We start from the raw sequence: 24,038 nt of genomic DNA, 5'->3' as shown, positions 1-24,038 counted from the left end.
ACATGCTTGTATCATAGATAACGGGCTGAGTCGTGACAACTTCGTAAATATATTTCATCATTTCAGTAAGCTCACCAATGCTTTTTTTTTAAATGATATTTATTAGAAGTTTAAAAATTACAAAAAATAGAAATAGAAAAAAGAAAAACAGTAAAAAATTTAACAGAACATACCTTACAATACATAAAAAGAAAAACATGAAAAAACAATACAACAAAACAGCAAAAAGGGACAAAAACACTAAAACACACATCCAATGTTCCATATCTTTACCTTTCATTTACTTGTTTCATCGGCCTCCTCACACCTCCCTTTTTTGTATTCTAGTTCAATTAACTATTTCAGCAAATTCTTTCCATCTTTCTCAATTTTTGTTCTATAGTTTATCTTAACGGTCTAACCTTAAATTTTTTCATTTTGGCCCATTATCAATCAGTTTTTACTTAATTCTTTATTACAATTCCGCTAAAACCATATGCCTTCATTCCAGCATCCTTCTAACATTCATTAATTTTGCAATATTTTTGTAAATATACTTTAAATTTTTTCCAATCTTCTTCCACCGACTCTTCTCCCTGGTCTCGGATTCTGCCAGTCATTTCTGCCAGTTCCATGTAGTCCATCAGCTTCATCTGCCATTCTTCCCTGGTGGGTAGATCTTGTGTCTTCCAGTGCTTTGCGATAAGTATTCTTGCTGCTGTTGTAGCATACATAAAAAAAGTTCTATCCTTCTTTGGCACCAATTGGCCGACCATGCCCAGGAGAAAGGCCTCTGGTTTCTTCAGAAAGGTATATTTAAATACCTTTTTCATTTCATTATAGATCATCTCCCAGAATGCCTTAATCTTTGGGCATGTCCACCAAAGGTGAAAGAATGTACCTTCAGTTTCATTACATTTCCAACATTTGTTATCGGGCAAATGGTAAATTTTTGCAAGCTTGACTGGTGTTATGTACCACCTGTAAATCATTTTCATTAAATTCTCTTTTAAGGCATTACATGCCGTAAACTTCATACCAGTGGTCCATAACTGTTCCCAGTCAGCCATCATAATATTATGTCCAACATCTTGTGCCCATTTAATCATAGCAGATTTCACCGTTTCATCCTGAGTATTCCATTTCAACAGCAAGTTATACATTCTTGACAAATTCTTTTAAAAACTACAGCGTATGTACCATCTTACAACAGCCCTTCAAAAGCCCCCTTTAAAGCCCATTTCTTGATCTGGCACTTAAATATCAAAAGGGAGGGCACCAGCTATATTTCAAGGGGCTGGGAGTTCCAAAGCTTCTTTAGGGGGACAGGATGCCATGCAAAGAAGGCTTGACCGTGCACCGTCACCAGATTTATCACTCCTTAACTGTGGGGTGCTCAGGAGGTCCTACCTGTTAGAGCTTAATTGCTGAGCAGGATTATATAGCGAGTGGCATTTAGGCCCCAAGTCATTCAGGGCTTTATAAGTTATCTGTATACGGACTGCAAACAGTAGTATCCTTTGCGGGAATCCCTGGTAGCTGTTCAGTGGCTGGAGAGGGTAGGAGTAAGAAGGTAACAGTCGTGGCAATTTATTGCAAGAATTTCAGCAGAGCCACAGTTTGGTGCTTGGTGGCGCTGTGGGTTAAGCCACAGAGCCTAGGACTTGCCGATCAAAAGGTCGGCAGTTCGGGGGTGAGCTCCCATTGCTCGGTCCCAGCTCCTGTCAATGTAGCAGTTGAAAAGCACGTCAAAGTGAAATTCAACTAAGGGGAAACGAGGAAGTTGTTTTACAAAGTAAATAACTGTTATTTTCAATAAGGTTATGATTTATGTCTGTTATGTTTTGTTTGTTTTATGTTTTTGTTTGTCATTGATATTGTAAAAACTAATAAATTTTTTGCAAAAAACCAAAACAAAACACCGCCACAGCTTGTGGTGGTCCCTGAAACATATGACAATAACAAAACAAAAACAAGAAAAGAAAAGAACGTCAAAGTGCAAGTAGATAAATAGGTACCACTCCGGAGGGAAGATAAACGCGTTTCCGTACACTGCTCTGGTTCGCCAGAAGTGGCTTCGTCATGCTGGCTACATGACCCTGAAGCTGTACACCAGCTCCCTCGGCCAATAAAGCAAGATGAGCGCCGCAACCCCAGAGTCGGTCACGACTGGACCTAATGGTCAGGGGTCCCTTTACCTTTTTATCATTCCCAGGAGTGGTCTGAAACAGGCATGCAATGCCACTGTGCTGCAGTTCTGGTTTTGTAAAGTGACTGGATGAGAGACCATTAGGAAATTCTTTGTACAGAGCTGATGTCAGCACCTGACATTGTTTGACAGTTGTCAGGGCCCCAGCACCTCAGCAGGACCCCCTGCTCCCTGTATCTCCCCCTCATTCATTCATTTATTCATTCCTGCATTCTTAAATTGCTCCTTGCCTTGCACTCCAAGAAGCCCCTGGCTGCTAGGGCCAACTACCCTCCATTTTAATTTCCAGCAATGTCCCGATGTTCATTTTAGGAATTGTGGGGAAGTGGTGGCTAGGTCCAAGTGCCCATACTGGTTGGAGTGCTGCTGTCCCCCTGAACCTGCCAGAGATATGTGAGGGACCCAGAAGAGTGAAGTTGTCCAGGGACCCTACAAACCTAGAGCTGCCCCTGCCTGTGTATACTGGGATACTGGGAGAGGAGTGGGATAATCAAGATGAAAAAGTGTTTGAGCATGTGCAGAGTAGCATACCTGTGCCTTACTACTGATCAGAAAGAACAACACATTTGGAATTACTACGAGGGCTTTCATGATCAGAAGAGAACTGAGGAACCGCTTGTTTTGGAAATAAAGCAGGATGGATATGGATAGGAGACATCAGGATTTGGTATTGGGAGAAAGGATATATGCAGGCCATTGGAAACAATAGATATGAAAAAGGAGAGAAATGTCGTTTCAGATTATATCTCTGAAAGGAAAAAAGGAAAAAGCAGGCACACACTCTTTTGCAAATAAGAATAGGTAGTTTGAGACCTCCATCTTTCATCGGAAGTGTTGCAGCCTTGACAGTGAGTTCTGTTAATTCCATTTCAGATAATGTGAATACTCACTTTTTTAGCAACCAAGTAGTCTGGGTTTCTTGAGGTCTCCTTATTACCGGCCACTGTAGTTATATTTGAGCAGTGCTTTGAAGGATTGCTAAATTCCACATGACAGGAGATTGCTTTACTGTGAACGCATTGTGTGGTGCATGTACAACCTGAATCGGAGTGTGTGGGTTTTTCTAAAACCCTCGAAAATAAAACCATTGCAGGCTTCCACAGCTGAGCTCAGCCTCCTGCGAAAGCTTCTTCTGTGCATCCAATGCTGAGAAACTGAGCGTGTAACATGCAAATGTGTTTGTGGACTGGGATTGTGTTTGTGGCTGCAGGACCCACCCACAATTTATACTTGTGCCATGGGAAAGAACACTTCAGACATACAGTGGCACACATGAAGGGTCTTTTCATTAGATTTGAATGGATTTAAATTGGAGGCAGGAGCTACCATCACCACCACCCATCTCCCTTGCTCCACACATCACTTCCTCCATCTGTTGAAAATATTTATGGAAGACAAGGCTCTCAATGGCACTAGCCAGCATGGTTCTGTTTTGCCTCCCTGTTGGAGGCTGTATGCCTCTGTATTGCTGGGAATCACAGCTGGAGAGAATGCAGTTGCATTCAGGTCCTGCGTCTGGCTTCCCATAGGGGCATGTCTGCTTGTCACTGTGAGAACAGGATGCTACGTAGACTGGATGGGTCACTGCCTTGACTCAGAAGGGCTTTCTTAGGATCTTAAAAGGGTTAGACAAATGTGTGGGATCTCAGGAAGCTGAAGGCAAAACAATGGGAAGTTCAGATGCAAAAGTCCAGAAGGGAGGGGAAATGCAGGAAATGGTTTTTTTTCTCCCTAGGGTTTTAGCTCTTTCCAACCCCATTGAATGAATCCCCCCCCCCTTTTCATTTGTTAGTTCTTATATCAGCTGAAAAACTGCTTTGCTTCCTCTGAAGCTGCTCACCAGCACTTAGCACACAGGCAGGAGACTTAGCAGGTCACCACTCACAGACCTCCTTGCTACAATTTCAACTCAAATTAGAGTAAATCATTACGCACATTTTATGCAAACCTGCAGCTTCTTTTGCCCTTTTTTCAGTTGGGTAGATGCAGAATTGCTGCATTGTGTGTGCACGTTTGTGTATAATGTCCAAGCGTTTGTGTAGGCTCCATGGTCAGTGTATATTCCATGCTTGGTGCACACAGCGCCAAGGTAATGAAGTGTTTTGTGTGCTGTGCCCCATGGCAGAATGGCGATGCTCATAATGCCTAGCTCAGTACGTGTGGAGTGTAAGGCAACTTTTCTTTCTTTGTACCTTGTGTTACAATCAGTGTTTTTTTTCCTGGGGCTACTGAAAGGTACACAGTCCCAGCACCTTTTTTCGAGAAGAAAAGCACTGATTACAACAAATGATTTGCCAGAGGAGGGATGGCGTTCAGCTCCGTTTTTTGAAGAAGAAAAAGCAGAAGCAGGAGACAGGCTTATTTCCTGTCAGAAGCAAAATTAAATAATCTAGATCTGAGAGTTCTGCAATTTGGGATATGTATAGAGCATCTTTAGAACCAAAAGTGTAACATTTCCTCCTCCCAGTCACTGAAACCACAGAGATCTGAGCCTCTGGCGAAGAGAAACAATTGGACATGGAGCAAAACTGACAACCTGGTCCTCACTAGAAAGTGAGCCCTGGTGATTCCGTTCGAATTTATTTCTCAGCTAGCATGTTTGAGGTTGCAACATGAGCTGTGTGCAGATTAGGCCAACTCTAGGAAGAAGACAAAGGTAGCAAGACCTCAAAGCCGCACTGAAAGTCAATTATTTGGCCCAATACATTTCAAGTCAGCAGCCACTCTGTGGAACAGCCTGTAAGGGAGATGCCTTTGTTGTACTATTTTTGATGCCTGACAAACATGTTTTTTGTTTGTTTAGGGAAGCCTGCTCAGATTTTAAATTTTGTGATGTGCATTGGTTTTTAAAGTTGTTGATTTTATCTATAGTTTGATAATGCTATTATGTTGACTGTTTTAAAAGTGTGCTTTTTTACCATTTTTGAATGAACATTACATACTATGTCATGTAAACCAATTTGATTATATATAAATATTGCTAAATATATGTAAATAAATAAGTCAGTAATGTGACCCCCCATTTCATGGCATCTAGTTTAACACAACTTCTTTAGTTTCTCCTCTGTGCCCAGTGTAGAAATGCAGTGGGCAGCTGCAAGAGGGATGGACTCTCTCTTCTACTTCCCAGTAGGCTGGTAAACCATTTTTCAGGCTAGTAACTCTTGTGGGCTTATTTACAAGGCTGATATAAGTCTTAAAAATGGCAGACACCAGCCTTCCCAGCATGACAGTGCTCTGCCACACCTCACACACATTTTGCTTCCCCCCAAAAAAGTTCTTTACACTCATTCCCCCTTCCATCACTATGCATCTCCCCTGATGAATAAGTAAAAGAAAACGCAAACACAAACGTGTTTATTCTTAGAGTAGCTAACATATCCTCCAAGTAGCAAGCTACCAAATCTATTACACAGGGATTGGCATATAAATGCTACAATTACTAACTTGGTGCTTGCAAAATTTTAGCAACAATTGAACTACTGTATCAGATAGGTGGTGTTTTTTTTTAAGTATTGTCTTCTGTACTGGGGCAACTGAATAACTATTTCGTTCTCTTCTGAAAGGCTGCGATGATTGCCTGTGTGCTTCTTTTATATCTGGTGTCTTGAGAACGGCACCACAAAATAGAATGGTGCTGTGCAATAGCAGGGACAAACAATAAGGGATAGTCTAGCCCATCATTGTCCTGCAATGCATCTGACTGGCTGCTGGAGGCACAATAATGCTGGTATATATGGGACTTTGCTCTGCTTCATCAAGGCAGTTCTCACTGTATTATTAGGAGCTAATTTCCAGAAGGGTAGCCATGTTGGTCCATTGTAGCAAAACCAACATAGAGTCATCTTGTGGCCCCTCAGAGATGAGCAGATGTATTGTGGATCACAGTTCTCTTTATCTGGCACGTGAAGTGTAATCCAGAATCGGCAAACACATATAACATGTGGTGAAGGAGAAGGAACTCTGATCTCTGCATCCTCTCCATAGGGAAAGAAATACTGAATTGATTTCTTTCAGCCTTGGAAGACGTAAAGGTATAGCAGAAAGGGTTTGTGGGGATGTGACAGACCTAACTCCTTGTTAAATTGAACTTAAGTTTCCCCACCCCACCCCCCAAGTAGCCTCCCATTGTGACTGTCTGAATAGATAATATTTGGGGCTAGCCAGACCTGTGGCTGTTGGAGGTGTCTCTCAGGCCTTTCTGACAAATGCTGGTATGTGGATTTCAAAGCATTTTGATGCAGGAACAAGGTTTGAAGACTGACGCTCTGTGTGCTGCTGACAGATGGGTTTTAAACGTAGCGCAAGCTTGTTTATATGAAAACAGCTGCTTTTATTAGGCTAGCTGCAAAGAAATTTGTGGAGAGATTTCAGGAGTTGTGAGTTTTGTTTTGTTTTACCAGAAGCAATTGGTTTGAGACCTTGAGACAAAACGTCTGTTTCTCAGGAGTACCAAGCCCTCTGAGTAGGCTCTGGGTCATTCCTGTTCAGTGGAATTCCTGCCAGCATCTATAAAGGGGTGTTATTAAAATCTGATACAGTGAGAGCTGTCAGTTTGCAAACTCAGTTCAGAAGAGAGGCATGGCAGGTAGAGACAATGGTACAGAGTCAAAAGTACTTCCTATAACAGCAACCATTAGCTGCAGACAAACTTTTTATCACAAGAACCAGGTTCTCCCTAGCTCAGGCAGACCCAAAGATTTCTCTTCTGATCTCCTGTACTCCCATAAGATTAGAATTATGGAGTAAGGTTAAGGGACCCCTGACCATTAGGTCCAGTCGTGACCGACTCTGGGGTTGCGGGGCTCATCTCGCTTTATTGGCCGAGGGAGCCGGCGTACAGCTTCCGGGTCATGTGGCCAGCATGACTAAGCCGCTTCTGGCGAACCAGAGCAGCGCACGGAAACGCCGTTTACCTTCCCGCTGGAGTGGTACCTATTTATCTACTTGCACTTTGACGTGCTTTCGAACTGCTAGGTTAACAGGAGCAGGGACTGAGCAACGGGAGCTCACCTCATCGCAGGGATTCGAACCACCGACCTTCTGATCAGCAAGTCCTAGGCTCAGTGGTTTAACCCACAGTGCCACCTGCATCCCTAAAGAATTATGGAGTACCAGACATTAAATTAAAAAACAAACAAATGAAACATTATGTGCAGGCTCATAATGCCGACATTTACTTGTTAGAGGAACATGGGGGGGGGGGTGTGACTCCAGCCATGGAAATTTTTTCAATTTGGACGCAACCCACCATTCATGTGGAAAGGAAAACCTCATGCTCAGTTTCAAGTATCAGTGACATGTGAGCAAAGATGCAGACAAATTCACTCTTAAAAATGTTTCATAAGATAAGTTATAACCAGGCCAGACTGCCCTATGCTACTTTGGTCCAGTATCCCCAACAACATCCCTCTTACCCCAGTTTCTGGTATTCTTTTCTGTTCTACTCGGATGTTCATCAGAACATACTGATGACACATGTGCACTCTTAACTCCACAGAGTTGATAACCATCTATTTGCATTCTTCTGTTGCCCTCCAGTGGCCATAAGAACACTGAGGATCAGCTGTGCTTTTGACTCCAAGCTTCCAAAGGGATTTTGAGGCTTTCCAGAGCAATGCTAAATGCAGTGTTGTTCCCCCTTTTTTTGCAGGGGATGCAGAGCTTCATGCTACATTTCTCTTGCAGGGATTCCTCAGCTTTCCACACTCATACCAGGGAAAATTCAGTTGTTTTGGTTGTGACAGTGTTGCGTGAAATATGATTGCGTGAACAAGCACTTAATGGACACTGCTATGATGCCAGCATTGATGAGTGACACAACCCTCTTCATACCAAAGGCATGCCATTTGTGACTTTAAAAACGTTATAATTATGGCAGCGCTCCCTTGTGCTACTGAAGCCTGGGACAGTTCGTGTTTGAGTATTTTCCTCTTTCAGTATGTTTTATATAAACATGTTTATCCCACATTTGAAAACTTTCAAGGCAGCTCACAACTTAGGTTTAGAATCAACCATTACCAAATAAAACAGCAGAGTTTTCCAGCAACCATAAACCCCTCAAGATCAATTATTAAATAAATAAAATTCATCTACACCTCCCCTCCCACGGATATGATATATTGCTATACAGTGGTGCCCCACAAGACGAATACCTCGCAAGACGGAAAACCCGCTAGACGAAAGAGTTTTCCGTTTTGGAGGTGCTTCGCAAAACGAATCTCCTATGGGCTTGCTTTGCAAGACGACAGTGTATTGCGAGTTCCTGCTGGTTTTTCCCCTCCCCCCCCCTTTTCTAAGCCGCTAAGCCACTTATCAGCTGATCCGATAAGCAGATAAGCCGCTAATAGCCGCTAATAACGCTAATAGCGCTAATCCGCTAATCCGTCAATGGGCTTGCTTCGCAAGACAAAAAAACCGCTAGACGAAGAGAATCACAGAACGGATTCTTTTCATCTTGCGAGGCACCACTGTATCATAAAAAACAACAAAGCAGTTTACAAGAATAAAACCATAAAAACGTTAAAAACAGACATTGATGAACCATAATGGATAGTTAATTTGATCATCCAATATTCCATCCCTGTGTGCAAAAACAAATGAGTGATGTGCATGCAAGATCTCGCATGAGAGGGGACTCTGCTGTCTATATCTGTCCCTCTAAAGAAAAATAATGGTGATACATCTTAAGTTGCCTGTGATTCACGTACACTTCCTCCCAAATGCTAAATGGGATCTCTTCTTCTTGGTTGTGTTCCAGTTCTGTTCTGTGTGGATTAGGCAAGGTGATGGATGGACGAGCAGAGATGGAAGTGATAAGAAGCACAAAAGGCAACGCGACAGGGGAAGTCAGTGTCCATTTGGTTGCCAATGAGAATACTGTGCAAAATGCCCACCTACCAGCAACCGCCTTCATCATACCAGGTAGGTACTTGGAACTTGAAGCATCTCACTGTCTATTCAGAGTCTTCTGCTGCCATTGCTTCCATTCTTTCTGGTCCAAAAGGCAACAACTTATATTTATGGCCCAAAAGGCAAAGCTAATACCCACCTGCTCTGTCCACTGGGTTCTGTGTGTTTGGTCGTTCAATTTGCAGTTGAATGTATTTTCAGGGTACGTTATTCAAAGCTGGCCTGTGTGCAGTGTGGTGAACGAGCACCCACCCCCACCCACAGACCCCTGCCAGGCATACCTCTGAAGCTTGTGAGCAAAGTAGAGCGCAGCGTCCCACTCACACATCCCATCTACAGTGGTACCTTAGTTCTCAAATGCTTAAAACCCAGAAGTAAGTGTTCCAGTTTTTGAACGTTTTTCGGAAGCCGAACGTCTGATGCAGCTGTCTGCTATTGTTTCCAGGGACCCTGCACCAATCAGAAGCTGCACCTTGGTTTTCTTTCTTTCTTTTTTTAAAATTCTTTTTATTAAGTTTCATATACATAACCAAAAAGAGAAAAACAAATCAACAATCACAAAAAAAGAAAAGAATAAGTAATTTACAAGTGTTTACACATAGCAAAATGGTCTTATCCATTTCCATTACAGTTATTTATCTTCGCATTTATTTCTTTATAGTTTTAAGCACTTCAATCATTCCTCTGCCCTCTACTGACCTCCATCCCACCCGCTTTCAGGCTTCTTAATATACATAGTTTGTTTTTCCTGCAGCTCGTACTTGTCAATGATTTGCACATCGTAAGATTTATATCAAACCTGCTATAGTTTTTAGGTTTTTGTAATTCCCTTCAATATATATCATAAATTTACTCCAGTCGTTAATAAACTTTGTATTTTTTTGGTTTCTAATTTTCTGTGTCATTTTTGCAAGGTTAACAAAATCAAATAATTTGGTTTGCCAGTCTCTAATTAATGGGGTGTTTTGATTCTTCCAGTTTTGGGCAATTAGTAATCTGGCGGCGGTTGTGGCATACTGAAATATTACCTTATCCTCCTTTTTGATTTCGTCCCCGATTATTCCTAGTAGGAATGCTTCTGGTCTTTTGGGAAATGTGTATTTGAGTATTTTTTTTAACTCGTTATAAATATTTTCCCAATATTTCTTCATTACGTCGCATGTCCACCACATGTGGAAAAAAATTCCCTCTTTAATTTTACACCTCCAGCAGTTCTTGTTTCCTGTTTTGTACATTTTCCCTAGTTTTGCTGGACTGCACCTTGGTTTTCGAACATTTCGGAAGTCAAATGGACTTCTGGAATGGATTAAGTTTGGCGCTTTTGTTTTTGCTATTTGTTTTGCGTTTTTGTTTTTGAGGCTTTTCCGGTTAATTTGTTTTTGTGATTGTATGGAACCCAGTACAACTACTCATTGATTGATTGATTGATTGTGTGACTGCGGAAATGGATAAAAGCCCCCCATCCAAACAATGACTATCATCAGTTCAGGTAAGAAAAAATAATAATTTTGATTTTTATGATCTACAATACTGTCTTATTTATTTTTTAGTACAGTACATTGATTATTGCTTTCATTTTATGGATAGTGGTCTCTATAGATAGTAAAATTCATGTTAAATTGCTGTTTTAGGGGTTGTTTTTAAAAGTCTGGAACGGATGAATTCATTTTGCATTACTTTCTATGGGAAAGCTCACCTTGGTTTTGGGACACTTTGGTTTCAGAATGGGCTTCTGGAACAGATTAAGTTTGAGAACCAAGGTACCACTGTATGCATGGGTTTCCATTTGTGCAACATGATTTCCCCCTCTCTCTCCTCCAGCCATACACACCCCACACCATCAAATCTCTGGAGGGTTGGGGGAACCCCCAGAACAAATAGAGGGTGGAAGCAGGGGCAAGTCTCATTATGCAAGCAGAAATCCTTGCACTGACGAGTAGCATTACTCGGTGCTACTGTGGAAACAGCCCATTCATTTAAAACTTGGATCAGGTAATAGAGAGCAGATAAAGTTGTAGAAACACCTAATGGTGTAGATCAGTGTTGTAAGAAAAGCAACGAGAACCAAGATGTAATGATCTAACTTGCAGTAGACATGTGCCTTTAGGACTTGAATTTGCTCTGCATCTATTGATCACGGCGTTCTTGGGGTAGGAAAGGAAGAAGCAACTTTTCCTTCATGCATCTAGACTGTAACATGTTGAGACTAAGGAGAGCAATTTAAGCTTGTAGGCTTAACTATCAAGTTTGTCTTTGTTTTGCCGGGACCTAAAGCTGTTCTCACCAAATAATGGTAACGTGGGACTATGCAAAGTAGGTGGGAAGCCTTGGCAGGCTACATAGACTCATAGGATGGTACAGTTGGAAGGGACTCCAAGGGCAATCTAATCCAACCTCTTGCAATGCAGGAGTCTTTTGCCCGATGTGGAGCTCAAACCCATGCCCCTGAGATTAAGAGTCTGATTCTCTACCAACTGAGCTATCCCTCTGGAAGTCATTAATCTTACATCACCTACACGTATAGCAGGGGTGAGAACTCTGCAGCCCCCAGATGTTGCTGCTGGACTACAACTCCCTTCACCCCTGACCCAGCTTACTGGAGTTGGACTCCAGCAACATCTGGAGGGTCACAGGTCCCCCACCCACCTCTGCCTTATAGTAAAGGATTTGGGCATATCCCCCCTACCCATGTTCTCTTCCAGCCCTCTACTCTGCCCAGACTGTAATGCTGTGTCCCTCCTTTGTGTCGAAATCTTCTGACTGTCTCTGCTGTGGGAGATGTTTTGCACGTGCATGCGCCAGGAGATGGTGGTGACACACTGCTTTCCTTCCCCTCTTCACAAGCAAACACAACCACTGTAAACCTTCCAACAAGCACCTTAGAAATCCAGCGATTCCCTCGGGAACCCCAGAAAAGCGTGGGGTCCGAGAGGCAAAGAGAGGGCATGGGAAGCGAGCCGATCACAGCGACAGTCATCCCCCAGATCAGCGGAGTTCAGACCTGCAACACCATCCGGGTTCTGGAATGGAAGGATGGAGTGGCCACTCTCCCTGGAAGCAACCTGAGGGTAAGCGGAAGAAAGTCTCTTTGCTGTTCCTAAATCCCTTTCTCCTCAGCATTCTAAGGGAGCATGGGGTTTATTTATTGCTTCGTTTCAAATTCATCAATCGCTTTAGAAGCAAACGTTGCTCAAACAGTGTATAATAAAATAAAGGAAAAAATAAGAAAGGACACTACAAACTCTTTGAAAACAATAAAAGTATTGTACAGTTTATTATTCCATAAAATGACTGGGTCACACTTCCAGGAATGCCTTCTTGAACAAAAATATCTTCAACAAATGCTGAAATAGTAAGGCACTGGGTGCTTGTCTAATTTTAGTTGGTAACTGATTCCAGAGGGATGGAGTTGCAACACTAAAAGCAGTAATGGTAGCACCAGAGGCTTCTTAACATTACACAAAGGGTTATGCATAGTGGAAGGCTGGGTCCTTCCATTTTGAGCTTTTCCCCCCGGATTGTGGCTCTTTAAACTTCCCCTTTGGAATCCTCAGTGACAGCACGAAACTCACTGCTTGCTCTTGAACTATTTTTCCAATCTACCCTACCCTACAGGATTGTTGTGAGTACGAAACAGAGTGGTCCCATGTTCATTTTCCCTAATCTCCTTGGGGCAAAGGCAGGATACAGGTGTACTGATGATACCGCCTTGATTTCATTCCAGCGCAATACAGCCATTGTGCCTAGATTTCTCTTGTTTTTTTCCCCTCCCGTAACTTGTTACCTTCCCTCTCTTCTTGATGTAGTTTCGGATAAATGAATATGGGACACTGAAAGTGGTCAGTGCGGACAAGCTTTTGCCAACAGAGCCCCTAAAGGAGTGCCACTCAGAAAGAGATGGAGAGGATGAGGCAGCAGCGCCTCTCAGCAAGGATAATCCCACCCTGACTCAAGGTGAGGATTGCTCCTCAGCAAGGGTTCAAAACTTTGCATGGAATTTCGCTTGTAGAAGCCCTGCTGGGCCATGGTGATAATGAGAATGCTGGGGTGATATTGCTACCTCTTAATGTTTCTCTGGCTTCACACATGTGGAGAAATGTGTGATTTAAATGTATAATTACAGGTTCCTCAGATGTTTTTTTCTGTTGGAAGGCTGTGTTCACAGCACACATTTAAAGCACTATGATACCACTTTAAACCAGCGTGTCTTCCTCCAAGGAATCCTGGGAAACGTCATTTGTTAAGGATGCAGGGAGTTGGTAGTATAGCTGTCAACTTTTCCCTTTTTTAAAGAGAAATTCCCTTATTCTGAATAGGATTCCTCACAAGAAAAAGGAAAAGTTGACAGCTATGGTTGTTAGCAGACCCCCTATTCCCTTCACAAAGTTACTTTTCCAAAAGTTCCTTGTGAAGAGTGATTCACTGTTATACTGCTCTGTGTGTTGTAGTTCTGTAAGGGGAACAGGGGGTCTTTCAATAACTCTTAGCAAGCAAACTACGGCTCCCAGAATTCTTTGGGGTAAGCCATAATGGTTTAAGGAACTTGCCGATTGCATGGTCGGCGGTTCGAATCCCCGCGGCGGGGTGAGCTCTCGTTGTTCGGTCCCAGCTATTGCCCACCTAGCAGTTCGAAAGCACCCTTAAGTGCAAGTAGATAAATAGGTACCGCTTTATAGTGGGAAGGTAAATGGCGTTTCCGTGTGCTGCTCTGGTGCCGGTTCGTCAGAGCAGCTTCGTCACGCTGGCCACGTGACCCAGAAGTGTCTGCGGACAGCGCTGGCTCCCAGCCTCTTGAGTGAGATGAGCGCACAACCCTAGAGTCTGTCAAGACTGGCCCGTATGGGCAGGGGTACCTTTACCTTTACCTTTATAATGGTTTAAAGTGCTTTAAAGGTATGGTGTGAATTTGGTCTAACTTTTGTTCGAGAACACTGGGTGTCTGTGTCAAATCCCACAATCAGCGTTGCGTGTATGAAAGATCATTGATTGATTTATTTTAAAACATTTCTAAATTGCTTAATGGTTAAAATCTCTCAGCAGGGCACAAACACTAAGCCAGCAACATAAAAACTGAGGTGAAAGGATCCAATCTTATGGGTTGGGGAAAAGCTGGACAAATATATATGCCTTCACATGATGTCTGAAATAAAATGTGGCAGATCACGCATGGCAGAGGGAAAGGCAGGGGCAATGTGAAAAAATGCCCATTTTGGACTGACTGCCCTGTGACTCCAATACAGTACAAATCCAATTCATAAGAAATAACACAAGCAATAAAAATATAAATATAAATAATACTTGTAGCACGGTACATTACAGTAGCTGCAAGAGGTGGAAAAATTATTCAGTTGTTCACCCCTAGCAATGTTCAGGTGGTCCATGTGGGGGTGAAAAAGTTTGGGAACCACTAATCTATGCGATCTTAGTCATTCAGGTTACCTGAGTTTATTTTCTATCTAGTCTCTGAGTGCTCTGTTACAAGGCACAATTTTGGGCTTGTGTGTCACTGTGCAGACGACCTAAAGCTGGTTCTTAGCATTGTGCTTCTGACACGAGTGCTCAGACAAGCACTTTTGCCACGCCAGAATCTGGGCCAGCTGGCCGGCCTGCTGCTGTTGAGTTCGCTTGTGACCAATGTGGCCCATTTGAGTTTTTTGCTTCCCTTTCGGTTTCCCTAGACTCAGATGTCCCAGAGGCTCCCAAGCTGCCAACCGTGGACAGCCTGTGCCATTGCAGCACCTGCGGCCGAAGAAACGTTTCAGGGTCAGCCCAGGAAGGAAGAGGGTTTTGCAGTGAGAACTGCCACCGGCAGTTCAAAGAAAGGTAAAAAAAAGAAGGGGAGATGCTGTCCTTGCATGATAGGCAGGAGGAAGGGGGGAATTTTGCAGCTCTGCACATTCCTAATTCTTCTGATTTGGAGAGAGAAGAAATGGAGAGAAAGAAATGCTGCTGTGTATCTGCCAGGACTGGAAGCTCTCTTTCCTTTGGGTGGGTTATATTAAACCTGCTCCTGTGCTGAAATGTGCTCCCCTGCCCCAGTTTCTCAAGAAGAGGAGACGTCCATTTTTATTGCCTCAGTCACAAGAATTCAGGGGTATTTTGAACTCACAAATGGGCCAAGGGTAGTGTGCATGTTTCTTCTTTCCATTAAACGTTTCTCCAGCACTCTGCCACCTCCGTGACTGTCTGCACTCCGCTCATCGGAAAAAGGCCCCATGGGACAAGTTACCTCATGATGTCTTCCCCTTGGCTTTTAGCTGAAGTGTCGGCATCTGAGAAGGTGGGCAGAGCACAGACTGCTGGTGACTTGATTTGTAGGATGAAAGAGAGGCGACACATCTAGGAGGGTTTTAAGAGCAATATTTATAGCATTTGTGTCTCACAATGCTTCCAGGGAGTCCAGAGTGACTTACGTGAGGGGTAATAATAATAATAATAATAATAATAATAATAATAATAATAATAATAATTATTATTTATACCCTGCCCATTTGGTTGGGTTTCCCCAGCCACTCTGGGTGGCTACCAACAGAACACTAAAATACAATAACCTATTAAACATTAAAAGCTTCCCTAAACAGGGCTGCCTGTTGGGGCCAGGGCTGGGGTATCACATTTTATCCTTAAAACAGGCCAGTGAGGTAGGCTGGAGCATCAGCTGACATACTATGGGCTTCCCTGTCAGCTTCACAGCTGAGCAGGGCCTTGAACCTCTCGTCTGGTTGGTACAAATAGGTCTTGCTTCCCTAAAAAGTCAATCCCCTCCAAAGTGAGGCTTTGCCTCCTCCATTCAGTTTCTACAGCGATCACAATATTGTTGCAGGAGCCGGTTCTAGTGCTCAAGGCCAAGCAGTTCCCGCTGCTTGGAAAACACGGTTGGCGGTAGAAGTCCTGAGTCTGCAAAAGTTTGCTTTGCTTTGTAGGTCTGTCATCGTGGAGAATTCTGCTGGCAGCACCAACTCCACTGAAATCCTCAAGCCAGTGAAGAAGCGGAAGAGGAAAGATTACCAAAGCCCCTCCGAAGAGGAAGAGGAAGAATCAGAGCAAATGGTACAGCTGGGGTGTTCTTCCATATATGTGCAAGATTCCCTAAGCAACATTTTCTTTTCATATATACGATTCCTCATTTCATTGACCTGACCGACTTGTTTCTAACTGATTTTTTTTTTAATACTTTGACTGTCAAAACTTGTGTGAGGGATTCAAATGTACATGCACTGTTAAAGTGGATTAGAGCTCTCTCCTGTCCTAGTGCAACAAATCTACTCTTGACAATAGCTGGGTTTTTTGCAGTTTGGAAAGTGATGGGGAAATTCACTGAAAAGTGTGGGGAGAATGAATGCTGAATAGAAGGCATATAAATGCCCCACAAGCAAACCAGGAGGAATGCTCAATAAAGACCAGATATAGTCTAAGCTCTGCATAAGCTCAGTGCAAACAAATCAGGATGAATGGTCAATAAACAAGGTGTCTAGAGGAGCCCACAGATAGCATAAAAACGATGCAGAATTTCGGTATTGTTTCATCATGGGGAAACTGATCTTACAGCAACTACCCTAGGACTTCCTTTCACTTGGATAAATAGGGGAGTCTGAAGTTAGCAGTAAATTAATTCAGAGTAGGAAGGTTTGATTTTTGTTTGTATGATGTAGGAAGTGAAGCAAGAGGAGACAAATGGCTCTGGGGGAGAACTTCCTGCTGGCAGCATGGGGCATGAAGAATGGAACACAAGCCAGCCTGGTAAGCTCATGGCATAGATCTCTTGCTCAAGCCATTCAGATTTTCTGTTTACTAAGATGATTCCTTGCATAAATAAAGTGTGGCACTCCTTATTTACTCCTGTTCTCCGGAAGGTGGAGGCTAAACTGTATTGGGATGGAGTGGGTTTGGTTTAAAAGTTCCTGTTAGGCTAGTCAATCAAGAGTTCTTCTAGAGTCTTATGATCCAGTGGTGCATTTCAGAAGGCTGCAGAGATTACAAAACACACAGAAACACCTGAAACCATAAAATAGATATTATTAGAAGTAGTCGTTGTTATTTCCTACATTTATATCTAGCTGTTAAACCATTCAAGCAAGTGCATATATCTGTCTACACAACTTGGATTTTTTGCTTCATATAATATTTTTGTATGGCAGTTCCTGCCATTAGCTTACAACTGGAGGCGGGAGGCATTTAGCTAGAAAGTATTAGTAGTTTGGATGCAGAGGAGAGATGGTGGTGATGCAGTTGGAGGCTATTGTAAGTCAATGTAAAAGAGCAAAAATGAAATACTTAAGTCTATTACATTTAAAGTTATTTAATTGATTGAATCGTTTCAATAAAGCAAGAGTGTAATGCAATTACATTGTTAGTGCTGGGTCTCCTAAGTCATCCCTTTGCATTGATTGACCAGCGCACAGGGAGGCAGGAAGAGGTTTACTTCATACTGCGCAAGTGGGGAGAATACGGCTTGCTTGCATTTGCTGATGCTTCAGTAGAGAGAGGACCAAAGTCTTAATTAACATAATGAAAACTAAACGTTCTAGGAGGGGTCTATCCATCTGCCCTCTGTCTGCTGCCTTGGGGAAAAGGGGAAGCTCAATATAGGAAGTGCTTTCCTTATATACTGCATCAGAAATGCAATCCACTCATGATTATAAAGGGTTGGCCATCATCCCATTAACTGAGTTGTCACATGATGGAGTAACATTATGCATAATGTGGAGGAAAACTAGATAGAAGTCTCCCCCCTCCAACCCTCCAACCTCCCCTAATGCTAGAATCCTGGTATCATCCAGTGAAGATGGATGCTGGGATATTCAGGGCAGAGAAAAGGAAGGGGTTTTTTTTAATTACACACAGTGCATGGTTAAATTATGCACTAAGTTAATGTTTGATGTTTTATTATGTTTCTGTATATGCTGGAAGCCGCCCACCTGGCTGGGGCAGGTGGGGTACAAATAATAAAATTATGATTATGATTACTAATTATGAAATTTGCTACCACAAGATGTAGTTAGTGATGGTCACCAAGCTGGACAGCTTTAAAAGGGGACTAGACAAATTCATGAAGCTTTAAGGCTATCAATGGCCACTTGTATGCCTCTGAATAACAGCTATTTGTAAACGTGGGGTGGGGGGGGAGAACATTACAGTTCACCTGCCCTGCTTGTGGGCTTCCTATGGTAAGAAAAAGATGTTGGACTAGATGGGCCTTTGGTCTAATCCAGCAGCTGTTTTTCTTATATTCCCAGTGTCTGTGACCAGCAAGAGGGCAACTGCCGAATCAAAGTCAGAACACCATGCTTTTGGGTAACATACATCACTTGTCCTGCCCTCAATTACTGTGTCTTCAAAAGGCGGAAGTAGTTGAGGGTCATAAATGGCAGTACAGTGGTACCTCAGGTTACAGACGCTTCAGGTTACAGACACTTCAGGTTACAGACTCCGCTAACCCAGAAATCGTACCTCAGATTAAGAACTTTGCTTCAGAATGAGAACAGAAATCACATGGCGGCAGCGGGAGGCCCCATTAGCTAAAGTGGTACCTCAGGTTAAGAACAGTTTCAGGTTAAGAATGGACCTCCAGAACGAATTAAGTTCTTAACCTGAGGTACCACTGTATGCGTGGCAGGAGGGCAGCACCAAGAGAGGACAGGACAGGGGAACTCATTTTCCTGTTTTCTGAACCTTGCCCCCAAAATGTCTAAATGCCAATGAAGCTACTATTGCTTTGACCATTTAAATTTGGTGTGCGTCTTGCTGTTCTCAGTTTCCAGCGAGGAGAAGACAGAAGGTTGGACTTGGGCATCTTACCTTGAAGAACAGAAAGCCATTGCTGCCCCTCTAAATCTGTTCCAGGAAGTGAGTTAACAGTGCCCCTGTTTCTGTCATCTGTGGGTGTACCTAATCCCAGCAAATTCTAGGAACTGTAGTTCCATGAGAGGGATTTCTGTCAAAGAATTCTTAGCACAGTCTACTGACCACAGTTTGCAGCACTCTATGTGACAATCTGTAGCAGTTAGACTGAAATAAAAATTGGGTAAATTAGGAATGAAAATATGGCCAAGTGTGAGGAAACCTCTTATTCCGTTAGGAGTCAGTCTCTATTTTCTGCTGCCTTCCACCCGTGTGTCCTTGTTTCCAACTCAACAATTTAATCATGGCTTCTGCTTTATTTTCCTTAAAAATATAATCATGCTTTTCATGTGATTCTTCTCAGTTCCATTTATTTTCAGTTGTTGTTGTTTTGCTTTTCTGTCAGTGGAAAATCACATGGGAGAGTAATTCTAAAAAGGTGTTGAGGGAATAAAATGAATCTACAGTGTATTCTTTTGAAAGTATTATATATTTTTTAAGTGATCCATAGTAGTTTAACGTATCTATTGGAAGCACTCTGTTTGAGATTAACTTGATTTGACCATGTAGACAGTATTTTTGGATTAGTGAGGAGGCTGCATCACTTACTCCCCATTTTCATACACGTTTTCCTCATCCTGCTGGATGTTCTAGATAAACCAGTTTTCCACATTTTCAGCACACTTCATGCTAAGCCTGAGAGAATCTGATTCCTCTTCCCAGATGGAGAACAAAAGCTGTGTGTATGGCTGCTGCAGGAGTCTGTTGACTAGTACCTGTGACATCACTCAAGGCATACACCTCCCTGCAGCTGCTTTATGCGTGTTTTAATAAAGGTTGTGTTCATACATAAAGCATGGAGCATTAGGCAAATAGAGTGTGCTTGGTTTGGGCCTTCTTATTCCTGCAGGGGTAAACTAACTATGATCCTTGACTTAGTGCTGTGTCCAAACCCAGGGTTCATGCTTTGTTCACTCCAACAAACCATGATTGGCAAGCCAATTCTTTATTATGGATAGGCCAATTTTGGTTTCTCTCAGTTCCTCATTTTTTCAGTCTTAAGTTCAGTTCTCTACATGTCCTCATCAGTTGGCAGGTTGCTGTTGTTTTTAAGTTCTCATGAAAACCAACAGCATTTTAATGATAAGTTCTCCTAATATACACATTTTTGTATGCTATTTCCCCCAGTACACACATTTTTTTGCAAACCATTCCCCCCCTAATATAGTGCAGAATTCCATTGGGTGAGCGGTGTAAAAGACAAGCAGCCCAGCAATGGTAATAAAATATTTTTCACCTTTTCCTGTGGTTCGTTCCTTTTAGCACCAGTCGACCCCCCAGCACAAGAATGGTTTCAAGGTGGGGATGAAACTGGAGGGGATCGATCCTCAGCACCCTTCTATGTACTTCATCCTGACTGTGGCCGAGGTGAGATGGGTCTGTCCATTTGCGTTCTCTTGCATCTGAACTGCTGAAGGCCATGATAGGTTGCATCTAAAGTAGCACTGAGTAATGCATCCCACCGGCACATGGATTTCCGCTTGTGTAATGGGACTTCCCTCCCGTTTCCTTCCCCTGCATATGCCCTAAATTTGTTCTAGGAGGACCTGCATATTGGGGTGGGGGGCAGGGGGCATTGCACATGCCGAAATCCTTGTGCTGACAGGACATGTTAGTAGGATACCACCCATTGCCTCCCTCTGGGTTTCTTTCTGGCCATTCTAAATACAACTAGAGCACAGCCCCATCGGATCTGTTTTATGAGTGTTTGCTGAAGTACAAAGCTTAAATAAGTCACCAATCTCCCTGAAATGGAGTTCTCAGATCCTTGCAAAGGGTCTTGTAGAAGCTCACTTCATGGAGCACTCTAGGGCTCTGGGTTCAAGCCAAACTTGCAGAGCAATCCAGAACCCCAAACTGCTGTACTGTAGGGGGTTAGGATGAGGCAGAGGTGCCCTGCGTCAAACTCAGCTGGGCTGGGTTGGGATCTGCTCATAGGCGCCGACTCCATGGGGCCTGAGGGGGCCCGAGCCCCCTCAAAAATTCGTTTGGGGGGGCTCCGCCCCCCCAATAATCTCGGGCGCCCCTCCAGCAGAGCGCCACCGCCGCCCCTCCCCCAGCCCAAAATGCACAGGGTCGGGCTGCATGCCTCCTGCCCTCCCTCCCGAGCAAAAGCTCCACCCAATTTCCTTCGGAGCTGATTAATAGGCGCAGCACGCTCTCCCCTATTCGCTCACGAGGAGGAGGCGCCACTTTATCTGCATATTCATGAGCTTATTTATTATTCATGAGCTTTCCCGGGCCCCCCCAATATTTTTTATAAATCCGCGCCCCTGGATCTGCTGGTTGGGGCTTTGGCCACTGTGGATCTCCCAAGAGCACCTACCACAGGTAGGCAGAAGCTACTGCCAGTGGTATTCTGGCTGCTGGCGTTTGGAGTATATCCTTGAAACAGGCTCAAGCTGGGCTAGCCAAGGATCCACTGTATTCTGAGCTGGTCCAGCTACCAGAAGGTTGATGCAACAGGTCTGATCCTGACCTCTGCTGCACCTGCCTGGAACTGACATAGCAAAAAATACTGGAGTTTAATTCCCACCTGCCAACTGTAGCTGGCAGGGCTCTGAATGTGACAATAGCTCTTCTGCTCTGTTTTTTATTTTGACATATCTATTTTTATTGATACTTTTACAAAAGTTCATGCCCAATACAAAGTATCTTTGTATAATACACCAGAATAAAAAAAAGTTTAAAATCTAATCTAAACAAAAGAAGAAGAAGATGACAGGAGGAAAAAGAAGGAAAAAGGAAAAAGAGAGAGAAAATAAAATGGAAAATAAAATAAAATATTTTTTCAGTCTTCAAATTCAGATATTACAAGTTCATTTTCTCTTTTACTCAAAAAGTCCCTGAAAAGTTTCCAATCCTTAATAAATGTCAGTAATGATTTGTCTCTAATTAAACACGTTAACTTTGCCATCTTGGCTAAGTCCAATAATGCTATCAAGCATTCCACTGTAGTAGAATGGCTGTATCTTTCCATCTTTGTGCATATAACAGTCTCACTGTTATATATTGGAATGCTTTTTTCTGTTAAGCCCCATTGCTGCCTGCCAGGGGTTAGACTAGACCCACTGAACTTCGGATCCATCCCCGTGTTTGCAGAATCTATTTCATTAGACATTGTTAATTTGAGATAGAAAGCAGCTATGAACCAGTTAGAAATCAAATGTAAATGCTCACACTATTGTAGATTTTATGCACAGACTGCAGACTGGGAAATGGATGAACTATGATGTAAGCATCATTTACCTGTGCCAGATTCCTACCTCTCCGGAGGCAGAAAAATAACTGGTTGCTGGACCCAGCATGTCAGAATTTTGACAGACCAGCCCAGTAAGGGATGGAAACAACCAGTAAGTTTGGTTTATCCTTTCCAGAAAGAGTTGCAGAATGAAAACCCATTCATTGAGATAGCATGTCCCTTTCTGTTGCTTTTGCTGCATGCAGGTATGTGGATATAGGATGCGCCTTCATTTTGATGGCTACTCTGAATGCCATGATTTCTGGCTGAACGCTGACTCCCCCAACATTCATCCTGCCGGCTGGTTTGAAAAAACAGGACACAAACTCCAGCCCCCAAAAGGTGAGTGAATTAGGGTGGTGCAGGCACAGCTTCCATCCTTGCTGCGGGAGAAATCTCAGCATCTCCCCAAGTGTGGAGATAGCCAAGCAAGAGTGGCTGCCGGCATGTGGGAACCTGAATCACAGCCCTGTTTGCATAACTGAGTTGTGTAAATTGCACCATAGGTAAATTGGATTGAGAGAGGGGCCTCAGTAGCTTTCAAGGTGTGGGTGGGGAAAACGTGGCTTTCCAGATGCTGTGGGGGTTGCTCTTTCTATCCAGCCTTTTTCCCTGATAGGGACTCAAGGTGGCTTAAAACTAAAATAGGAACAGCTGGAAACATAGAGGGGAAAAACCCAGTTAAACATTAATTGTGCTGGCTGGGCCTGATGCGGATTAGAGTCCATTAATGTGTGTGGGGCACAGGTTCCCCATCTAAAGCACCATGGTAGCAATTTAAACAGGCATGGCTCCCCCTAAAAAATCCTGGGAACTATAGTTTGTTAAGGGTGCTGTTTCCCTCACAGAGCTACAATTCGCAGAATGAAAAGGGATTGATTGTTAAACTGCTCTGGGAATTGTAGCTCTGGGAGGTGACGTGGAATCTCCCAACAACCCTTGGCACCCTCAATAAACTACAGCTCACATAATCTTTTGGAGTGGGGAGTGGGAATCATGACTGCTTGAAGTGGTACCACAGCACTTTAAATGTATGGTGTGAATGTGGCCTTAAAGTATCTCAGTGTCATCCCAAAAGAAGCTGACATTTGAGGAAGCTGAGAAGCACCACCACTGTTCACTTGTTTCCGTAGGTCAAAGAGGGAGGTGTGGCTGCCCACTGAAATGCTTTTTTTGCCTCTTTTTATTTTAGGATGTCTAGGTTACAAGGAAGAAGATTTCAACTGGGCCAACTATCTGAGGATAACCAAAGCTCAGGCTGCTCCAAAGCACCTATTTTTCACTCCAGACAGTGTGAGTAGCTGTGGTGGCTTGTGAATGCTCTTCGCAAGAAATACCTCTGCTCACTCAGATATATATCTAGATAGATAGATAGATAGATAGATAGATAGATAGATAGATGATAGATAAATAGATTTACACACACATACACACAGTCTTTATTTTACATATGTACAAGCAGCGCATTACAATCATGCATCTGAATCCTCCGGCTCAGATTCTGGGAGTGGCTTCTTCTCCAACAGAAAAAGCAGGGAAGTTTCACGTGATGCCTCTCCCCCCTGCTCTTTAACTCTCTCCTTTCCCTGGCAAATAGGCAAATAGGCATTGTCTCACTGTCTGTGCCAGAACTTCCTGTGTGGTGCTGAGGCTCTGGTTCAACATCTGAGAGCCATCCCGCCTCCTGGCTGTCCCCTCCTTCCTCAATCGCCACTTCCTGCCCCCCTCCCTCTGCCTGTTCCTGCTCTGGCAATGCCATGACAGTAGCTGACCCATTTGCCTGCAAACTACCCCCAT

General features: G+C 43.3%; 2 protein-coding genes across 8 annotated transcripts in view; one reads left to right on the top strand and one right to left on the bottom strand.

Moving 5' to 3' along the window:
• LOC310709034 (uncharacterized protein) overlaps positions 1–24,038 on the bottom strand; it is a 431,701-nt gene that overhangs the window by 278,334 nt on the left and 129,329 nt on the right. The gene's annotated exons all lie outside the window — the stretch shown is intronic.
• Positions 1–24,038, top strand: part of L3MBTL1 (L3MBTL histone methyl-lysine binding protein 1) — a 45,986-nt gene that overhangs the window by 4,655 nt on the left and 17,293 nt on the right. For all 5 annotated transcript variants that reach the window (XM_083508030.1, XM_083508034.1, XM_083508031.1 and 2 more), the window contains 10 exons: positions 8,949–9,112; positions 11,945–12,168; positions 12,907–13,054; positions 14,779–14,923; positions 16,024–16,150; positions 16,753–16,840; positions 18,855–18,946; positions 20,264–20,368; positions 22,448–22,583; positions 23,434–23,534. In XM_083508030.1, the coding sequence (XP_083364156.1) occupies positions 8,949–9,112; positions 11,945–12,168; positions 12,907–13,054; positions 14,779–14,923; positions 16,024–16,150; positions 16,753–16,840; positions 18,855–18,946; positions 20,264–20,368; positions 22,448–22,583; positions 23,434–23,534 (1,330 nt within the window). The remainder of the gene's footprint in view (positions 1–8,948; positions 9,113–11,944; positions 12,169–12,906; positions 13,055–14,778; positions 14,924–16,023; positions 16,151–16,752; positions 16,841–18,854; positions 18,947–20,263; positions 20,369–22,447; positions 22,584–23,433; positions 23,535–24,038) is intronic.

Source organism: Podarcis liolepis (assembly GCF_965112155.1).
Source record: "Podarcis liolepis genome assembly, chromosome: 6".
Lineage (NCBI taxonomy): Eukaryota > Metazoa > Chordata > Lepidosauria > Squamata > Lacertidae > Podarcis > Podarcis liolepis.
The sequence above is the reverse complement of the archived record's forward strand: the minus strand, read 5'-3'. Positions and strand labels throughout refer to the sequence as shown.